The sequence below is a fragment of the Peromyscus californicus genome, unplaced genomic scaffold (genome assembly GCF_007827085.1).
Source record: "Peromyscus californicus insignis strain IS unplaced genomic scaffold, ASM782708v3 Scaffold_14__1_contigs__length_90479793_seg_2, whole genome shotgun sequence".
In the NCBI taxonomy this organism is placed as follows: Eukaryota; Metazoa; Chordata; class Mammalia; order Rodentia; family Cricetidae; genus Peromyscus; species Peromyscus californicus.
Window position 1 is genome coordinate 6,907,255 of NW_026294436.1, and position 20,186 is coordinate 6,927,440.

The 20,186-nt window shown below is 37.4% G+C and overlaps 1 protein-coding gene across 4 annotated transcripts in view; it reads right to left on the reverse strand.

Annotated features, from left to right (window-relative positions):
* Positions 1 to 20,186, reverse strand: part of Ptpn4 (protein tyrosine phosphatase non-receptor type 4) — a 192,490-nt gene that overhangs the window by 31,110 nt on the left and 141,194 nt on the right. For all 4 annotated transcript variants that reach the window (XM_052736736.1, XM_052736739.1, XM_052736738.1 and 1 more), the window contains 9 exons: positions 18,792 to 18,951; positions 16,924 to 17,007; positions 16,785 to 16,841; positions 10,924 to 11,080; positions 8,088 to 8,254; positions 6,310 to 6,400; positions 6,062 to 6,123; positions 1,956 to 2,102; positions 262 to 390 (listed from right to left, as the gene is read on the reverse strand). In XM_052736736.1, coding sequence (XP_052592696.1) covers positions 262 to 390; positions 1,956 to 2,102; positions 6,062 to 6,123; positions 6,310 to 6,400; positions 8,088 to 8,254; positions 10,924 to 11,080; positions 16,785 to 16,841; positions 16,924 to 17,007; positions 18,792 to 18,951 — 1,054 coding nt within the window. The remainder of the gene's footprint in view (positions 1 to 261; positions 391 to 1,955; positions 2,103 to 6,061; positions 6,124 to 6,309; positions 6,401 to 8,087; positions 8,255 to 10,923; positions 11,081 to 16,784; positions 16,842 to 16,923; positions 17,008 to 18,791; positions 18,952 to 20,186) is intronic.

The window sequence follows — 20,186 nt, forward strand, 5'->3', positions numbered from 1 at the left end:
CCCCAGGGATCCTTCTGTCTCTGATTTCTCAGAGCTGGGGTTACTGGCACTTGCAGTTATGCCCAGCTTGTTATATCAGTGCTAGAATCTGAACTCTGGTCCTGAAGACTGTGCAGCAAGTGTTCTTAACTGCTGAACCATTTTTCTAGCCAACAGTTGAGTAATTCTTGTTTCCTGGTATCTATTACTCAAACTAAAAACATTTGTGGCTTTCAAAGTCTTTATATCAGTTCTTCTGAACAGACACTCTTGACTTCTTACCTCTTGGTTAAACAGTGTCATCTTCCTGAAGATATAGGCAGGATTTCCTTCCTCAGAGTGGCAGGTGACTTGATAGCATCCATAGGATGAGCTTCCTGTGGGTTCTGGCCAATACTGGTGACATTTAACCTGATTATCAACAGGATCAAATACACAAAATTACATTTTTAGGTGTAGGAATTTAAATTCTCCAACTTTTCAAGTATTTTAATTTTTAAGAACTTCCAAATTTACAGAAAATACACCTTTCACTTAGATCTTCCAACTACTAATGTTTTTAATGTGTGCATTTGATATTGTATGAATGTGTGTGCACATATATGAGTGTGCATGTGCACAAATGGGTGTCCTCCATCGCTCTGTAACTTTTCTGGAGAAAGGGTCTGTCACTGTACTTGGAGTGCATCCAATTTGGCTAGACGAGCTGGTTGGACAATGAGCTCAGGGATTTGTCTGTCTTTACCCTGCCCCTCCAGCTCTAGGGCTACAAATACATCTATCGTACCTAACTGTTCCATCGGTGCCGGAGATCTGAACTCAGGTCCCCATGCTTGCATGGCAGGCACTTTACAGACTTAGCCATCTTGCCCAGTCATTATTCACATTTTACAATCCTGTTTGGCTATATTCCGATAGAGTTTTACCACAGGTGTGTGTGCACATGTGTGGTCTGTACTATATAATCACAGCCTTATTATCATATAGCTCACCCACTTAAAGTGCAATTGCTTTTAGTGCACTTCAAAGAACTGTGCAACCATTACCCTCACCACTTTTAGAACATTTTCACCATACCCTAAACCCCATACTTATTAGTAGTTGCTGTGCATTCTATTCCATTCCATCCTCTTTCTCAAACATGGACTTAGCCATCTACTAATCTACTTTTTATACTTATGGAACAGCCAATCCTGGATGCTTCATAAAAGTAGAATCATACAATAATTTTTGTTGTTAGAACTTTTCACTTAGTATAATGTTCTCCAGACTCACCCCAATTCTAGTATCAATACTTCAGTTATTACTATTACCAAATATTCTTCAGTAATTTGAACATATTACATTTGATTTAGAATATGTGAATCTCCATTTCATGGCTAATGTTGGGAAGGCATGGACATCTCTTCGATTCCTTGAGTATATATAGTACTGAAATTGATGACTTACAGAAATACCATGTTTCACTTTTCAATCTGTAAGCAGAGCAGTGCTGCACTTTCTCCACTCTCTCACCAACACTTGCCATTATCTGCCTCCCTTTAATTCGAATCAGTCTACTGTATATAAAGTAGTGTCTCACTGTGATTTTGATTTACATTTACTTTTTGATATCCAGTTATCTTCTTACGTGCCTAACAGATATTAGTGTATCATCTTGGGCAACTGTCTATTTAGATCCTTTGACAAGTTTTTAAATGATCTTGTCATTTAACTGTTAAATTGTAAGGAATCTTTACATATTCCATAAACAGGCCTCTTGGATATACATGATTTTAAACAAATACAATGATAAGAATTGTAACATTTCTATCACAAGTATGGTGTTAGGCACAGTCTGAAGTATTTAGCTATAATAATTCAAATCATGGAACCACAAGAGAAGATTAAAGGCTACAAAAGAATATTCTGAGTCCATAAACACAATGTAATTTGAAAAGAGCCCAAGTAATGGGTCAGATTCAACTACAACTTACTCTGCCACGTTCAACTTGTGTGGTCAACATCACAACCATGGAGGAGCCTTGTTCCCAAGTCATTTGCCAAAAATCTTTACAAGTGTGCGGTAATGGCCCTTGACAAGCAATGTACTGGTTTATAATACTTGAAGAAGGAATTTCCATCTAAAAAGAAAAAGACATTAAAATTTTTGCATTTTGACTTTTACTATGACTTGGAAGATGAGAACCATCCATTAATGTTAAACTGAACATAACTTATTTCAATAAACTGATTAATACAATAATCTTCATTAATAATTTCATCTGTAAAAGAAATTTCTGGCAATGTCCAAAGTCATACATATTCATCATTCAATTGTTGGAAAGAGTAATTTAAAAACAAATTATTTTCCAAAACCCTACTTTTTGTTTGGAGACAGAGTCTCAACATGTAGCCCAGGATCCCAGGTATTACAGGACTGTATGGTCATATCTGGCACCACTATGGCTTGAAGGGTAGTTTACAGAGAAACTTGTTTTAGAGGCAGAGGGTTTGCAAAGAATTTTTTTAAAAGTATCTATAAATAGTTTATTGGTAAATTTCCTAAGGAAAAAAATAATGCATTTTAGCTCAATTATATTCATAAAACAACGTGAAGAGCTATTAGAATGATGTTTAAAATTATTTATAGAATGAAATAAGACAAAAAAAATATTGGAGAATCACAATTGAACTACATTTGAGGTTGATTTTAACAAGGTAATATCTACACATAGCAATTCAGCAAATACCAAACGTTGTATACTTGAAGTCTCCCTCTCAAACCACCTTCCAGTTATTATCAGTGTAATTTGGTTTTCTAGTTTCTAGTACATCTTTCACATAGACAGACTGTACACAACAACTATTTTCCTATTTTTCTGTAAAACTATTTTTAAAATATATATATATATATATATTTTATAAAATACAAGTCTGTACATTAAGTACATGTCTCCTGCTGTTCGCATATCTGCTGGTGGACACAGCTTCCTGCATAACGTGGCTACTGTGATAGTGCCACAATGACTATAAATGCAATAATGCTAGTACGTCCAGATGAGGCTTTGACATGATATACTTAGGCTACCCTAAAATGATGATTCACTAATTCCCTAGTTCATCATTTGTACAAACTGGTAGAAAGAATCTACGACTACCTCAAATAGTGAGAATTAACTGTACATATATATATATATATATATATATATATATATATATATATATATATATATATATGGTCCTATTGTTTGAAAGATAATGCCAAAATTAGTACCTAAATTTCTTTCTTTTAATGGGCCTTCTTAAAAAAAAAAAAGGCCTGTAATTTATTTAAAAGAAATTTAAGGCATAATTTAAGACATAAAAAAACATTAACAATATGTTTGTTAGCAGTAGCAAGGTTAAACTGAATACTTTTCTAAACTTGACATTTTTAGCAAATGTGAAAATAGGCCTATCTATAAGGGCAACAGAAAGAAATGAGAATACTGGATCAAAATGTATGCAGATTTCAGATTCTGACAATACCATACTGCTCTTCAGAGCATTTTTACCAACCTACACTTCAACCAAAAACACACAGGAATGTATTTCCATTGATACTTGCTAATATTAATATATCTATAATCCTTTATCTATAGTTCTAAGAATACCAATAGTCTGACATGCAAAACTGCTTTTGGTGTTTTAAACCTTGTCTTGACTTGAAGGCATTTTAAACTTGACCTCACTTGAAAGCATCTGACAGCAAAATCTGACTTTGATTGACCTAAAAGTTATTTTTATTCTGACTCAGAATATTTATATAATATCAATATAATAATTACAGGGTTCTTATCCTATAGCCCGCTAGGGACATTATTTCCTATAGCATTGGTACACGGACTGAATATTCTTTAAAAAAAAAAAATCTAGAAACTTTGAGTCCCAAAGCATACTTGACTCTAAGGCTTCATATGAAGAACTGGACTTGCATATGTTATCATAAATATTTGGTCTTTCACTTTCATAGGTAAGTAATAGTACTTCTATGCAGTTTAAATTTGTACTTTGTTGTGAAAATCAAGTATACTTTAATTTAATTGTGTTTGATATTATTTTTCTAAGTTTTATATTAGTATTGTGGTTTTGTTTTGGAAAAAAAAAAAAAGCCCGCATGCATGTCTGTCTGTCTGTGTGAGGGTGTCAGATCCCCTGAAACTGAAGTTACAGACAGTTTTGAGCCACCATGTAGGTGCTGGGAATTGAACTCAGGTCCTCTGGAAGAGCAGTCAGTGCTCTTAACCACTGAGCCATCTCTCTAGCTCCAGTTTTGGTTTAAAAAAAAAAAAAAAGTCTCACAAGTCATTATCTCCTCCAGAAGGAGGAGTTGTGTGTCATCTTGTATCACTCTCTTCCTGCTCCTTTGAGGGTCTCTCCTTGCACCTGGAGCTTGAGTCTAGAATTTTTTGATGGAAGCCAGCAAGCCGCAACAATCCTCCTAACTGATACCCCAGAAGCAGGGTTACAGGACACCTATCTTGTTCTATGGGTGGGTGTTCGAATCTTAACTCTGCTCTTCATGGTTGCACAGCAAGCTTAACTGCTTTGCCATCTCTCTACCCCATCATTGCTAAAGTTCCTACGTAACTTCAAAACAGGAGGAGAGATTTGCTGGTCATTTGCAGGCCTACCAGGGAAGCAAACAATTTGAGTCACCGAATAAGCATGTTTCCAGCTGACATCAAATAAGGCAACTCTGTTTTGTTCCCCTCTTATACTGCCCACAAGCAGCTGCCAGTACTGTGCAGTACCATATACTTCACATTTCTGTGTTTATGGTGGGTAACTGCACCATTTACAGTCACAATGATGAAGTCCTGTCTAGTGTTCTGAGGTGCAAGAGGATCTCCATGACGATATTATTCATCGTGGAGAAAGTATAGATTAGCTTTCTTCAAGTAGGAGTTACACTTCAATGCTGTTGGCTATGCATTCAAAGTTAACAAATCAACAATGTTAATATTAAATAAGTCTTTAAATGAAGTTATGTATTGATTAACTGATGAAAATATGACTATATACTTATAAAAACCTAACTTTCTATTTACCCTAAAATGATGATTCACTAATTCCCTAGTTCATCATTTGTACAAACTGGTAGAAAGAATCTACGACTACCTCAAATAGTGAGAATTAACTGTACATAAAGTAATATATTTTGGCTAAAAAAATAATCTACAGGGTATCACTTAAAAAATACTGGCCACTTGTTAACAGACTTTAAAGCTACGTGACAGATATACGAGGGACTCTTCTTACTATTCTCTCTACTTTTATAGACATTGAAAATAGCCATGTAGTTTACAAGATTCAATGTTGCTTACATTTCCTCTCCTGCCTTACATCCATTTTGTTTTAACTGAGACAGGGTGTCTTGCTTTGTAGTCCCATTAGTCATGAACTTGGCAGTCTTCTAACCCAGCCTCTTAAGTGCTGGTTTTACATGTGTGCTAACAAGGCCCAGCCTATGTGTAAGATTTTTAACTGGACAGCATTTTAAAAATTCAGACTGCCATTTAATCTTAGTACTCTTAAGTTTATCAAAATATAAAAATTTTCCATTATCATCATTATTTTAAAGTTTTTGAGTGGGGGAGGTGAACAAGGATCCATGAGGCCCTGGCTGACCTGACCTGGAACATTCTGTGTGTTCAGGCTGGCACTGAACTTACAGAGAGCCTCCAGTCTTGCCTTCTGAATGCTGGGATTAGAGCCACCACACCGTTAATTTTCTTTCTTTCTTTCTTTTTTTTTTTTTTGGTTTTCCAAGACAGGGTCTCTCTGTGTAGAATTGGCTACCTGGAAACTCACTCTGTAGTCCAGGCTGGCCTTGAACTCAGAGATCCAACTACCTTTGCCTCCTGAGTGCTGGGACTAAAAGTGTGTGCCACCACCAAATAGCCTTGGCTTACTTTTTAAAACATTAATTTGATAAAATATCCATATCTTCAAGTTTTAATATTCTATCAAAGTTAGACCTTCAATAAAAAGGAATTAACCTTAAAATTTACAATGGTTTCAATTATTTCAAATAACAAAAGCATAACAAAAAACTTACATTTATATAGTTTGCATTGATGTAGTCTTCATTACCTTTTAAGAGGACCCGTGTAGCATCATCTAAAAAATGTTAAAAGAAACAATGGATTCCTTTTTTGCTTTGATATTTTAGAATAAACCACCAAAGCCTGGCACATGCTAAGCACAATGCTCTACCACTGATCCATATTCTGGCCATAAAAATTTTTAATAAAGTTTTATTTAAAAGATTAAGCTTAATGATGGTAAGAAGTAAAAGATACTCACAAGGCGAAATATCTCTGTATCTATTTTTGGAAATGTTCTGAGGTAATTTGGCACAAGACATTGTCATTCCAGGTTTTTTCCGATACAGTTGCTTTAAAAACAAACAAATGAGAAACAGTCCAGTAAGTCATCAATAATTCTGTTGTTTTTGCAGACTAGCTTCTATTCTAACAGGAAACACTGTACCCCCCATACACTATGATACCCTCTGAAAGAGAAGAGTGCTAGCCCAGAACTGTGTCAGTTCTGTAGCTTTTGACATGCATTATAGATCTATGATATCCTGAAAAATCTGAAAATAATTTTGTTCATCAAAGTACCTGATATTTGAATAGCAAATCTGTAGAGAATACTTAGCTTTCTTTTAGTTTAGAAGTACTCACAATATAAAAACCGAGATTTTTTTAAAAGAAAAAAAAGATGCACGTCTTATATGTTTTATTATAGCATTTACACAAAACATATACTAGAGAACAACAAATAATGATAGCCATTTTTTTAAACCCATGGGAAAATTTCTAGTTTTAGTAAAGATAAACAAATTAAGTTCACTATGAAAGATACTGCCATCTACAAATGTGTTGAACTGGATTTATAAAATAACTAATCTGGATGTATATAGCTTGTGGGCCACAGGCTGGACATGTCTGGTTTAAATACAGACATTCAAAAGTCACCATATACTCACTAATCAAAATAAAGGTTAGCAGTGAAGAAGCATTCTTGTACTTCTGAGATAAGGATCTGAGGGGTTTTAATACTGTACAGACAAAACTAGAGAAAGGCTAAATGTGACTAAATATCAACTTGAAACACCAAAGTGATTTTTCTTTAACTTGAGAGTGCTGTTTATTTTATTTTTTGAGATGAGGTCTTTATTACACGTAGCCTGGGATGCCCCGAAGCTCATAGAAAAGTCCACTGCTGTGGATGTGAGAACAGCAAATGATTTGTGCTGTCACACCTGATTTTGCTCAAGCTTTAAGTATACAATATACTACCTTTCATAAAAGACCTAGTAAATTACAGGGACTCTCTTAAATTTTGAGAGGGGTCTCACTCAATAGCTTAGGGTGGCCAGAAACTCACCATTGTGGACTGACCTTGAACTCGTGAACATCTTCCTGCCTCAGGTTTGCAAATGACGAGTTTACAGGTATAAGCCACTATTCCTGGCTCTTATCCTTTTTTCAAAATGACATTTATTTATATAGGCATTGTTAGAATTCTGCCCTCACTCCAGCTATATGACTGCACATGCACAGTTCAGGAGTTAAGCAAAGGGTCTTGCGTCTTACATCATCAGTGTACGTTGGTGACTACGTGCGCATGACATAGTCACACAGTCAGTGCACGGATGATGTAGCTCCATAAGCTCGCTTCACTGGGAGCCCTTACAAAGCCAGATGCAGACCTCTCTCTCTCTCTGCCCTCCCCCATCTTTCTCTCTGCTCTCCATACATGTTCTTTCCCAGGCCTGGTCTTTTTGTTCCTGCTCCCCCCTCCTCCTAATAAAGCTCTCCACTACTAAGCAACTGGGTTCTGTCGTGACAGTGACCTTTCCGCCAGTAACCAGCGCCACCATCAGATCCATTTATCATTCTTTCAGGAATAATTAGTATTATGGTAATAAATTTAAAAACTACATTTTAGAACTCAATGTCAACCAGTTCTAAGGCTATCATTTTACCTTATAAATCATAATACACAGTAGGTTAGGCTCTTACCATGCTCAAACTAATTAGCACATACTGATTTAATACAAGGATATTACTTACATCAAACTGTGCCAGTACTGTTCCAGTGATAAGGCCCTCAGCTAGCTGGATCATTGACTCTCGCAGGGAATGGTCATCTTGATGGACACTATCTAATGGGGCTTTCTCGGGAATATACTGGAAGTCTGGCTCACTTTCTAATTTTTCTTCCACTACATCATATACAGCTAAAATAAAACAAAAAACATACACAAGACTCTTAATAGAATTCAGTAAGAAATTACCAGTTATTTTCTATAGATTCAGTTATTAATAATTCCTCTGGCTCTAACTGATGCCATTGTGTAGGAACTAAGGACAGCTGTGGGGTTGAAAGGCTTTTGCTATTCCTTTGGTGAAAAGAAGGGTTCTTTAGCCATATGCTTAAAATTTGAAGAGACATTAAGAAAATGAGGCTAAACTAGAGAGGTTAAGAGGACATGCTGCTCTTGCAGAGGATTTGGGTCCAGTTCCCAGCATCCACATGGCAGCTCATAATCTCCCGTTAATAAGTCCCAAGGGATAGATATCCTCTTCTGACATTCTTGGTATCCGGTGCCCATGTGATGTGCGCGCGGTACAAGCACACACACACACACACACACACACACACACACACACACACACAAATACATCTTTACAAAAATAAAGAAAATGAGACAGTGTTGAGCTGCAGATCTGAATAGACCTCCCCTTAATTTCTAGGACACGGGTTAATAGTACAAACAAAAGTCTGTACACTATTATATGTATGGGTATGTTGGCTTTTATCATCTGATAAGTTACATGTAAAATGAACACAAAGCTAAACAAACTTGTTCCACACTTTCTCCTTGACTTAGTCACTACATACACTTCATCCGCTGTTAGTATAAGGAGAGTTCAGATTCCAGATGTTGGACCTATAAATGCCAGGCCTACAACTTACCCTCACTTCTCCGTCTCAGCTCCAGTTTAAAGAAAATTTGATTTTTGTTGTTTTTACATGTATGGGTGTTTTGCTTGAATGTGTATATATATATACACACACACCGAGTGCATGCCTGGTGCCTATGGATACCAGAAGAAGGCATCAGAGCCTTTGGAACCGGAGTTACAAACCATTATGAGCCACCATGTGGATGTTGGAAAAAAAACTCTAGACCTTTGTAAAAGCAGGAAATGCTCCTAATTGCTGAGCCATCTCCAGCTCCTTAACTCTATTCTTTAGAATGGGCTCTATTAACACACTCATGAACAGTCCATCTATATGTAAGTATGTCTATTCTCTGCAAAAGACTGCCTCTTAGCCAATTTGCTGGATTAGGAAACACCATGTAACATACTTGGGATTAAAAAAAAATGATAAATCCACATTGAAAATGAGCAGAGGTCTCAGTCTAGAATCCTTTACAAGGTTTAGCTGGGTTCCTCTTGGAATTTAAAGTATAAAAGAAACAACCCAAATTACAAAAAGGCCTTTGCCATGATAGAGACTTCTGTTTATATTCTGGCTCTGTGCCCAACATGAACCTGTAGGCAGATAATTGAATGTTTGAGAATATTTTCAACTATAAGCTAAGAGTAATTTACCTATCATATTTGCTAGCTCTGATGATTAAGTGACAACATTAGACAACAGCCTAGATAGAAAACTTTTCAATAGCTACTAATTGTTGTCACGGAGAGCTACAGGAGCTATTGAGAACAAAAAGGCAAAACTGAGAGATTGTATTGTTCCACGAACTTGAAGCTGTGACAGAAAACACATAGCATGAAGCTTAAACAAACAAGTTCCTCAAAATGAATAGTTTATTAATGCCTGTTTAATATTCTTAGAAAGCCAATTCTAGGATTACACATGGAGAAGAACACAAAATACAGAAGAGGAAAGAAAATGTCTGCTTCATCTATTTTCTTTAAAATACATCTCACTGTGACGTTCTCACACATGAATACAATGGATTTCCATCATATGCACCACTCTCCTATATTCATTCCTACTATAATAAATATGCTCTTCTACATTTGAACTTATAAAATACAAGTCTGTACATTAAGTACATGTCTCCTGCTGTTCGCATATCTGCTGGTGGACACAGCTTCCTGCATAACGTGGCTACTGTGATAGTGCCACAATGACTATAAATGCAATAATGCTAGTACGTCCAGATGAGGCTTTGACATGACTAGTCCAGAGGGCATCAGCTACGGAAAATATAGTTAAAACTGCTTTGTTGTTCTTGTTGTTGTTTTGACTATAGCTTGCTATTGGAATTTTCTAGAAGTAGAACAGATTTCTCCCCATACCCCCCCCCCAAGGGAGGGTTTCTCTGTGTAGCCCTGGCTGTCCTGGAACTCACCAAGAACACACAGAGATCCGTCTGCCTCTGCCTCCCGAGTGCTAGGATTAAAGTGCGTGCTATCACCACCTGGTGGGATTTACTTACTCACCAAACAAATATTCACTGACTACACAACACTACTACTAGAGTGGTTGAAGAGGAAAGCCACTTTAGGTATGGTAGAATAAGCAGAGAAAGCCTTCCTGAATGAAGCAAGAACATGAGTTACATAAAAATCAAGACTTGTTTACTAAGCAGAGCAAACAGCAAGTACACAGGCCTAAAGTATATCAGGTTGGATGGAGTTTTTGGGAAACAGTACGAAAGTCACTGGGCCAACAGAAGTGAATATAGTATGAATGGGAGATAAGAGAACCAAGATTTTGGATTGTTTTCTCCAAGAATGATAGATGTCACTGTCATCTGAATAAGAACTCGCTTGACATGCTTAAAGAAACCTCCTCTGGCTACCATGTCCAGTAATAAACAGTAACAAATTATGACAAATACTCAGGGCTAAATGGAGGACTTACCATTAGGTCGAACTAAAAGCACGAGTTCCCCAGAATGTCTCTCACAGCTAGCTTTAATAAACAAGACTACTTGATCATGGGTATGTTCTGCAATGTCCCGACCATTGATCAGTACCACTTGGTCTCCTTCATTCAATCGAGGGACACAGAGGTCAGCCTGTAATATAATGTAGAAAAATGTTCAGATATGCACATGGTATCCTGAAAATATGGAAATTTACTTCTCATAGACTATAGCAGGAGGACTAAAACTACATATAGAAAAGCATCCATGCAAGGCTAGGAAGATGGCTCAGTCAGGCAAGTGCTTGCTAGGCATGCCTAAGGGCCTGACTTCCAATCGCCAGAAATTATATGAACATCAATGCTGCAGTGAACCTGTAATCCCAGTACTGGGAAGTCAGAGCAGAACCCCTGGAGCTTGCTGGCTAGCCAATATGACAATCAGGGAGCTCCAGGTTCAGTGAGAGACACCATCTCAGAAAATAAGGTAACAAGGTGGAAAGTGACTGAGGAACAGGTCAGCCTCTGGTTTATACACACACACACACACACACACACACACACACACACACACACACTTTCAACTATTTAAAAAGCAGAAATATTCTATTTTCTTTTACAGCTTCACTGAACGAATTCCTTCCTCATGGCAGATCATGCTCATAGAGATTCAGAAAAGATGTCAAAATGCATATATACAAGCAGCCTTTACTTTGTACTGTTTAAATATATACAATTTTAGTTTCCACAGCTTAAATAACAGTAGTTTCTAAGTGACAAAATTTTAGTTTTCAGGACACACTGTGAATTACTGCATAAAGTTAATGCTGCTAGTGCTTCCGTCCAAAATGATTATCTCAAAATCAAGTACTGGGGCTAGAGAGATGGCTGCTCTTCCAGAGACTCAGGTTCAATTTCCAGCATCCATACTGGGTGTGGTTACAGAGGAGTTAAAAACGGGTTAACAGAGGGGCTAAAGCCCTCTGTAACTCCAGTTCTAAGAGGGAGTCAGATGCCTTCTTCTGGCCTCCAGAGGTACTGCAGGCATATAGTACACAGACATACATGCAAGCAAAATACCCATATATATAAAACAAAAATGAATTTTAAAAAATTTCTTAAAAGACCAAGAAGGAACACATCACACTTGTCAAAGCATATCCATTAGTCAGTTTGTGACCAAGAAGCAAAGAACACAGCTGTGCTTCTCTTTGATTCTTAGTGGAAAACCATATAATAATCTAAAAGAGGAACCAGCCAGAAAAGATGAAAATGAAAGCTAAGTAAAGAAACAAAACATGATAGACCCCAGAAGTGACCTTTGACCTGAGAAGACAGGATGATGGAAATGTGAGCAACTCTGCTGTCTGGAGCTCTAAGTAAGTAGTTATTTTCATAACACCAAGGTGTCAAAGAACAAAACACTGGAAGCAGATCCAAAAGTGAAGGATTATGATACTTTGCTAATATAAGGTAAGAGCCTCACTCTGTAGTCTCAGTTTTATAACGTACTATTCAAACTACTTGAGATAAGGACTCATAAATAACTGAAACACTACTTTTCAATATTTCTGATGTTTTGGACTACCTAACACACTTCTTGTGTTCCTCAATATTTTTATAACAGACAGCACAAAAGACTTTAATGTATAGAAAGTAGATCTAAAAGTCATGAAAACAGTGTACTTTTTCCAGCTGGTTACCAGTCTATCGCATGATTTCACCTTGCATGGCAATCTTTATAGTTCTGCACCACTGCAATACAGATTGACTGAATACTGAGAAAAATCACCCCGTAATAAAGATAAAGGACACAGGGTAGAGAGAGCTTGGCAGTTAAGAGCACTGACTGCTCTTTCAGAAGACATGGGTTCAATTTCCAGCACCCACATGTCAGCTTACAACTGTCTGTAACGCCAGGATTCAACACCCTCACACAGACACACATGCAGGCAAAACACCAATGCACATAAAACTTTAAAAATTAATTAAAAATATAAAGGAAATAAAAGAAACAGAAATATGAATTGTAGAGAGCCACAAGAATATATTATAGAGATTCAGCTCTGTATTAAAGCTATACTTTGACTGGCCAAGGGTCTGTCAAAAGGCAAGCCATTTATTATGAATATTTGGTATTATCTAGCCTTTAATATTTCAGCTGTCTTCTGCTATGAAATTCAAACATACCCAGACCATTTGGCAAACGGGTAACTAACTCCCCTGCTGAGTCTAGGCGACAAGCTGGCTGAAGCTGCATAGCTTTGTTTCTTGTGCAAATGATGCCGTGAGGCCTAGTGGCTCTCCAGAGCAACTGACTGAGTACAAAAGAGGTTTGTACATATCAAGGTGGAAGGTAGAGCAACATTCCTGTGGAGGCAGAGAAGGGAGAAGGGAAGAACACAGAGTTAAAGTAGATAGTAAGGCAGAACTCTTGTAGAGTTCATCAGTGCCAGGAGTAGAGAGCAAGTAGGGATGAAGGGAGGAGAAACAGAGGATGAAGATGAGGCGGGAAGCATAAGAGCTTAGTTGTTAGCAGGACTTTGAGGGAACAGTAAAAGAGAGGCAAAGAAGAACTGAGTGTCGGGATGGAACTGAAGCTATGTAGACAGGATTTCATCCCAGAGAAATAAAGTAGACGGATAAAGAACTTGGTGTAGCAAGATTTATTCTTGTCCTGAATACCTGATGGAGCTGTAGCTGAGTAGATAAAGTTTTGTCTTAGAGGAATAAAGTTAACAGACATAAGAGCGAGCATAGTGTATGTAGATTTGTTTCCCTCGGATATCCCACTCGGGACATAGCATTATCCCCAGATCCCTGGGCACTCCATAATGACTAACATGCTCTATGGAAACATAGGAGACCAAGCATAAAGATGGCAGGCCAGGTAGTGAGAAAAAGGCTATGACAAAGGGAGGAGAAATGGATCTAACTTACTGAAATTTACTGCAAACAGTTTGATAATACTCAGCAAAGTAGTGTGACCAGTGTCAAGAACACTGCTGTAAAGGTTAAGCTCATCCACTGCTTATGAGATGTGTAATCTTAGAGACCCAACACTCTGAGAAATGCAACAAGGAGGTAGTTATCCTGATTTATGTTCTAGAGTTGTGAAGATAAAAATGAGGTTAATTCAATCAAATGTTTTTAAATCTCAAATATTCAAATGTCAACCTTATTGTTTGTTTGTGAGGTTTTTCTTGGTGGCTAGTTACTCAACGAAGTAGATGGCAAACATCTATATAGTCCTTTATGTAGGGAAATGCATCTATGTATCAGTTTGATTCTATGCTTTTAAAAATGTGTGTTTAGGATACCCAGAATGAAGCAGAATGGTTGCTGTAGTACTGAGAGAAGTGTTACTTCAGCAGAAAGAGTTGTCCTATCATATTACTCTGTGGGTAGTATTCTGGCAGAAAAGAGGAAGTGGTCTATGTATTAGAGGATATAAGTCTTCTATGAGTCTTTTATTATACCCATCTATCACCGGTGGGAACTTTCTCATATTTAACCTGCCTTTTGTCAGATATCAGTTTTTATTTACATTTCTTTCTGATCTGAAAAGTTAAAACACCTGCATATCAGATAAATTTCATAAGAGCAACAGACATTGATTACAAAATTTCCATACAGAAAGAAAACAATTACTTTAATGTGAATTATCTATTTCTGAGGTACCCAATACACAATTAAAAAAAAAAAGACTGACATTAAAATACTGAACTAGGTTGGGCAGGGGGTGGGGGAGAGGATAGGGTAGGGGGTTGGGATCGTGGCTCAAGACTTTAATCCCACACTTGGGAGGCAGAAGCAGGCAGATTATTGAGTTCAAGGCCAGCCTGGTCTACAGAGTGAGTTCTAGGACTCTGTCCTGGAAACCCTGTCTTGGAAAAGCAACAGAACAAGACAAAACAACTTTTGTTTCCTTTAATCATCTTTTTTAAAAAAGGTCACAGCATGGAAGACTGTGGTGGTATCTAAATTAATGAAATAATTTAAAAATGAGAAAGTTCTACTGCTTCAATATGTTCTAAATTCAACCAACATTTCAAAAGCCTAATTCTATACAGCAGAAGGGAGTAAGTCACCAGCAATACATAGACCTCATAAGAAGAGCAAAGCATGTTCGATGTCATGACTCAGATAATTAAATAGGAAGAAAAAAAGAAAGTGAAAATACCAGTAATTCCATTTTTCCAAGAGAAAGCTTGCTAATATTTTAGCATGTTTCCAGATAACACACCAATAAGAATTATTCAATGATGAACAGAAAATTCATGCCTGAGGAAGCTTAATGATGAGTAACAGGGGGATTCACTGTTACAGGTTCAATGTTCTTAGAATGTACATATTAGAATTTCAAAAATAATCCCATATCATTTTCATTTAATGTTATTTTAAGCTGGGCAGCACACGCCTTTAATCCCAGCACTCGGGAGGCAGAGCCAGGCGGATCTCTGTGAGTTCGAGGCCAGCCTGGTGTATAAAGCAAGATCCAGGACAGACACCAAAACTACACAGAGAAACCCTGTCTCAAAAAACAACAACAACAACAAAAAAAAGTAATTTTAAAACAAAAAGTAGGCAAGTAATGTACTACTCCAAATGAAAAAAAAGCAAATAGCCACAACAAAAATCTGATGAACTCCATCTTCCTCTGCATTTGTTGAATGAGGAGGTTATTTGGACAGAACCCTTTAGCACTGCAGCCAGTGATAGCTTCTTTCTAAGACAGAGAGTTAATTAAAATCTATCTGCCCCGCAACTTACAATATGGTACTTAGCATTGAGATTTAACATTTGGCACTCGACAAGTTGAAAAGTAAATTTTAACTTTCTTCCTTTATTTAAGCAAATAAAAGTGATTTATTTTTATTTTATGTGTATGAGTGTTTTGATTGCATCTATGTCTGTGCCCACAAAAATGCCTGATACCTGTGGAGAACACTGGATCTCCTTGAAGTAGAGTTACAGGCAGCTGTGAGCTACTGTGTGGGTTTGGAGAAACGAGCCTGGGTCCTCTAGAAGAGCAGCCAGTGTTCTAAACAGCCAATCCATCTCAATGATTTTTTTTTTAAGTAAAAGTAAAGTAAATGGGTGAAGAAATGGCTTTGTTAAAGCACGTTCTGCTTTTCCTCCAGTTCTGAGGGATACAATGTCCTCTCCTGGTCTCCACAGGCAGCAAGCATGCATGTGGTATACACACACAAACAGGCAGGCAAAACACTCACACATGCAAAACTAATTTTTTTTTAAAAGTACAAATGGGGTTGGAGAGACAGCTTAGTAGTTAAGAGCCCTTGCTGTTCTTGTAGAGGACCCATTCCTAAGACCCACATTGTAGCTCTCAACTGACCATAACTCCAGTTCCATGTGGATGCTACACTGCATTCTGACCTCTGAGGGCACCACACATACACAGAAGGTGCACAGACATACATGCAAACAAAATATTCATACACATAAAAACATTTTAGAAAGTATATTTGTCTTTTGTTTGTTTGTAGCTCTGGTTGATCTGGAAGTCTTTGTGTAGACCAGGCTAGCCTTGAACTCAATGGAGATCTACCTGCCTCTGCCTCCTAAGTGCTGGAATTAAAGACAGGCAACCATCACACCTGGCCCCAAAGTATATATTCTTTTTTGTTATTCGAGACAAGGTTTCTTTCTCTGTGTTGCCCTGGCTGTCCTGGAACTCGCTCTGTAGACCAGGCTGGCCCCGTGGCTTCAAACTCACAGAGATCCACCTGTCTCTGCCTCCCAAGTGCTAGGATTAAAAGTATGTGCCACCACCACCTGGCCCCAAAGTATATATTCGTAAAAACAGTATGCACAAAAAATTTAGGCTAACTTACAGGTGTTCCAGGTGCTACTCGGGACACAATTACAGGCATCTTCTGATCATATCCTCCCTGGAAAACACAAAGAAAGTTAAATACTACCAAACTAAGAACACCCTAATATAAAAACTAATTATGACAAATTCCAGATTACCTTTACATTGAACCCAAACCTTCCATTTTCATCAGGTTTCATTTTGATAAGAACAAGATTATCATGTGGAATGCCACCATTAGGCTTGAAAAGACAAAAATAAAGAATTTTCAGATTATAAATAAAGTATATATTATATCTGCTTGTATTATCTATGGTATGTAAATAATTAAAATTCTAAGAAAAATGTTAACTGAGGAAAATAAGTTTCTTTGACTAATAACTTGAAGATGCATTCTCTCATTCTTCCTTCCATTCTACTGGCAAGAACACTGGCAAACGGGAAGTATTTGTCATCTCCCATTCCTTTCATTTATGTAATACTAGTCAGATTTTCATCTCCACTATTCCATGACTAAATTAAGACAACAAATATTTTCCCATTGCTAAATCCAGAGTTAAGTCCCAACCCTTATCTTATTGAATTACCTGCAGCATTTAACAAGAGTGATCATTTTCTCTTTGGGTTCCTTTATTACATCCTGTTGCCTACTTTTCCTTCTACTAGTCTGCCTGCATATTCTCTGTCTCCTTTAATCTTCCTTATTCTTATAATTTGGTGGACTGGAGGCTCAGTTTCTAGAGCCTTTATTTAGGTAACTACACACATTTCTTGGTGATTCTCTAGTTTGTGTTTTTAAAATATTCATGTATATGTGTGCGTGCATGGTTGTGTGTGGAGGTGCACATGTGTGTGCAGGTATGTACGAACCTAACTGTGGAGGCTAGAGGGCAACCTTGGGCAGTACTCCTCAGGTGCTGTCCATCTTGCTTTCTGAGAGCATCTCTCACTGCAACCAGGGACTTAGCATTTAGGGTTAGGCTGGCTGACTAATGAGCCCCCAAGGCTCCACCTGTCTGTACATTCGGAGTGCCTGTGGAGCCATCATTTAACCAACTAAGCTATCTTCTAGCCTTTACTAAAGAATTTTTAAAGAAACAAACTAGACTGTAAATTATATAATAACAACTACCATGTGTTAATTGTCTTTGCATACCCACTACCATCAAAATACAAGTTCCGTAACCATGAATGAATCAATGCATGCAAGAAGAGACACATAAACATCACCATAGAGTTAGTACTGGAGTTGTCATTTTTGGTAAGAATTCTGATCTCTTTTGATTAAGTCTATTGTAGTGGAACAGTACATGTGAGAAAATAGAATGGTTTCAACTTTTGGTAATGGGAGAAGCTCGGAGTAAATAAACAAGAAGGCAGGGAGTACAGTAATCAAAGGCCTTTGACACTAGATGCTGAAGCCTACAATGGACTTTCCCTTTTGCATCCTATTTAATTTCCTAATGTCTCTTTAAATTTCCTGAAACATATCTACATATAACTGTGCTTGCTTTTTTAGGAACACAGTGTATTCTTAAACTGGTAATCTCACTTACGGCTTATTTAAATCTTCTTGAGAAAGTAATTAATAAACCATTAAGATTCTAACAACTCATCATTTTATTGTACAAAAGCATATTCTGGAGAAGCAAAAGTTATAAATTATTTTGTAAGATGTAGAATGCACATACACTATTAGATCTGTAACAAATTTTAAAAAGTTGGGGAATATATCTGCACTAAGAAATTACATATTAAAATAAGTATTTACTGAATTATTAGAATTTGTTCTGGAAGCATATGTATATTTTGTATACTGAAATTACCACTAAGTTGTTAAGACATTAACTCAAAGCAATTGGCACTTTATAAATGAAGAAAAAGATAACTCCATAATGGTATAAATCATGATCAAAGAATCAGAAAAAAAGACAAAGTACTATAATTTACAACTAAAACATGCTATGGTTCAAAATAAAACTGCATTCAGGCTTTTAAAAGTTCCAAACAAAGTGAGGCTACCTACAGTGGACTTTTCAGGGGAGGAGGGCACATCAAAGGTTTCATTAGTATGGTTTACTAGATCTTGCTGAGAGTGGGAAAAATGAATTTGGTTCCAACTGTTTTTCTTAGATTGTTTGGGTGGTAAAGCTGGAGGCTGCCCATCTTCAGGGGTCTCTTGTGATCTAGGTAAGAAAAGGGGGGAAGAAATGAATATATTTTTGTAATCATCTGATGAAAATAACTTATTTAAATTAGGTCAAGCAATCCAGATACCAACCATGTCTAGTGTGGAAAGGCTTTGAATATATTTACTTGGAAATGCAACTTTTTTTTTTTTTTTTTGGTTTTTCAAGACAGGGTTTCTCTGTGTAGCTTTGCGCCTTTCCTGGAACTCGCTTTGTAGACCAGGCTGGCCTCGAACTCACAGAGATCTGCCTGCCTCTGCCTCCCAAGTGCTGGGATTAAAGGCGTGCGCCACCACCGCCCGGCGGAAATGCAACTTTTTAATAATTTTTTTTAAATTGTAAATCTGCTTTTAATCAACCAATAAGCAATTATCGAATACCTTAAAGGTATTCATTCCTATGAAGATATTTATTAATTTGTTGTAATAATGTACATACCTTTCCAAAACAGTTTTTGTTTGTTTGTTTGTTTGTTTGCTTTTTTAATGTTTTCAATGGAGGCATGGGTAGCCAGAGAGTATTGTAGCAAAGAGAAGTCAAAATAGAATTTCAGAAGGTAAGCCTCTATTCCTGTGGACACCATGTACTTCAGACCCATGGCCCAGAGGCTCCCTGAGCTGGAACTAACTTCATGCCTCCTCACTGAGGAAGAGCTTTCATGGTTCAAGAAGGCTCCACGCAATCTTCCAAAGGAGGAAGGCAACCACCAGTCCTACCTAACTATAGCACCTATGAACCACAACCACCAGCAAGGCACAATAACCCCTAAGGGTATATAGTGGCACACACACCTTAGTAGTAACCAACAGCTTTCTAATTGGACGTAAGATCCACTCAACAAGAGAGAAATCGTGCTTGGTCCTGGGAAGCTAGCCAATTACCCAGGGCTACTAGACTCATGGATCAGGGACAAGAACTTATAACCACTACTTTACTAAACTAGCATAATCCCGAACTATACTCTAAATATTCGTCCTTATACAAACAGATAGGTGTAGTTCTCACTCCTCATCAAGGAACTCTTGGTAACAGATGGAGACCGTTACAGAAAATCTAACCAATTAAAATGCAGAGCTATAGACTCCAGTCCCAATGGATACATCTAGGTAATACCTCCTGCACCTAAGGCTCAGGGAACATTGCAGAAAAGGGAATAGAAAGAGCCAGAGGGTCAGGGAGTTCTGTGAGACTGTGTGTCCTAGGAATATCAGAAGCCACACTCACCAACATAC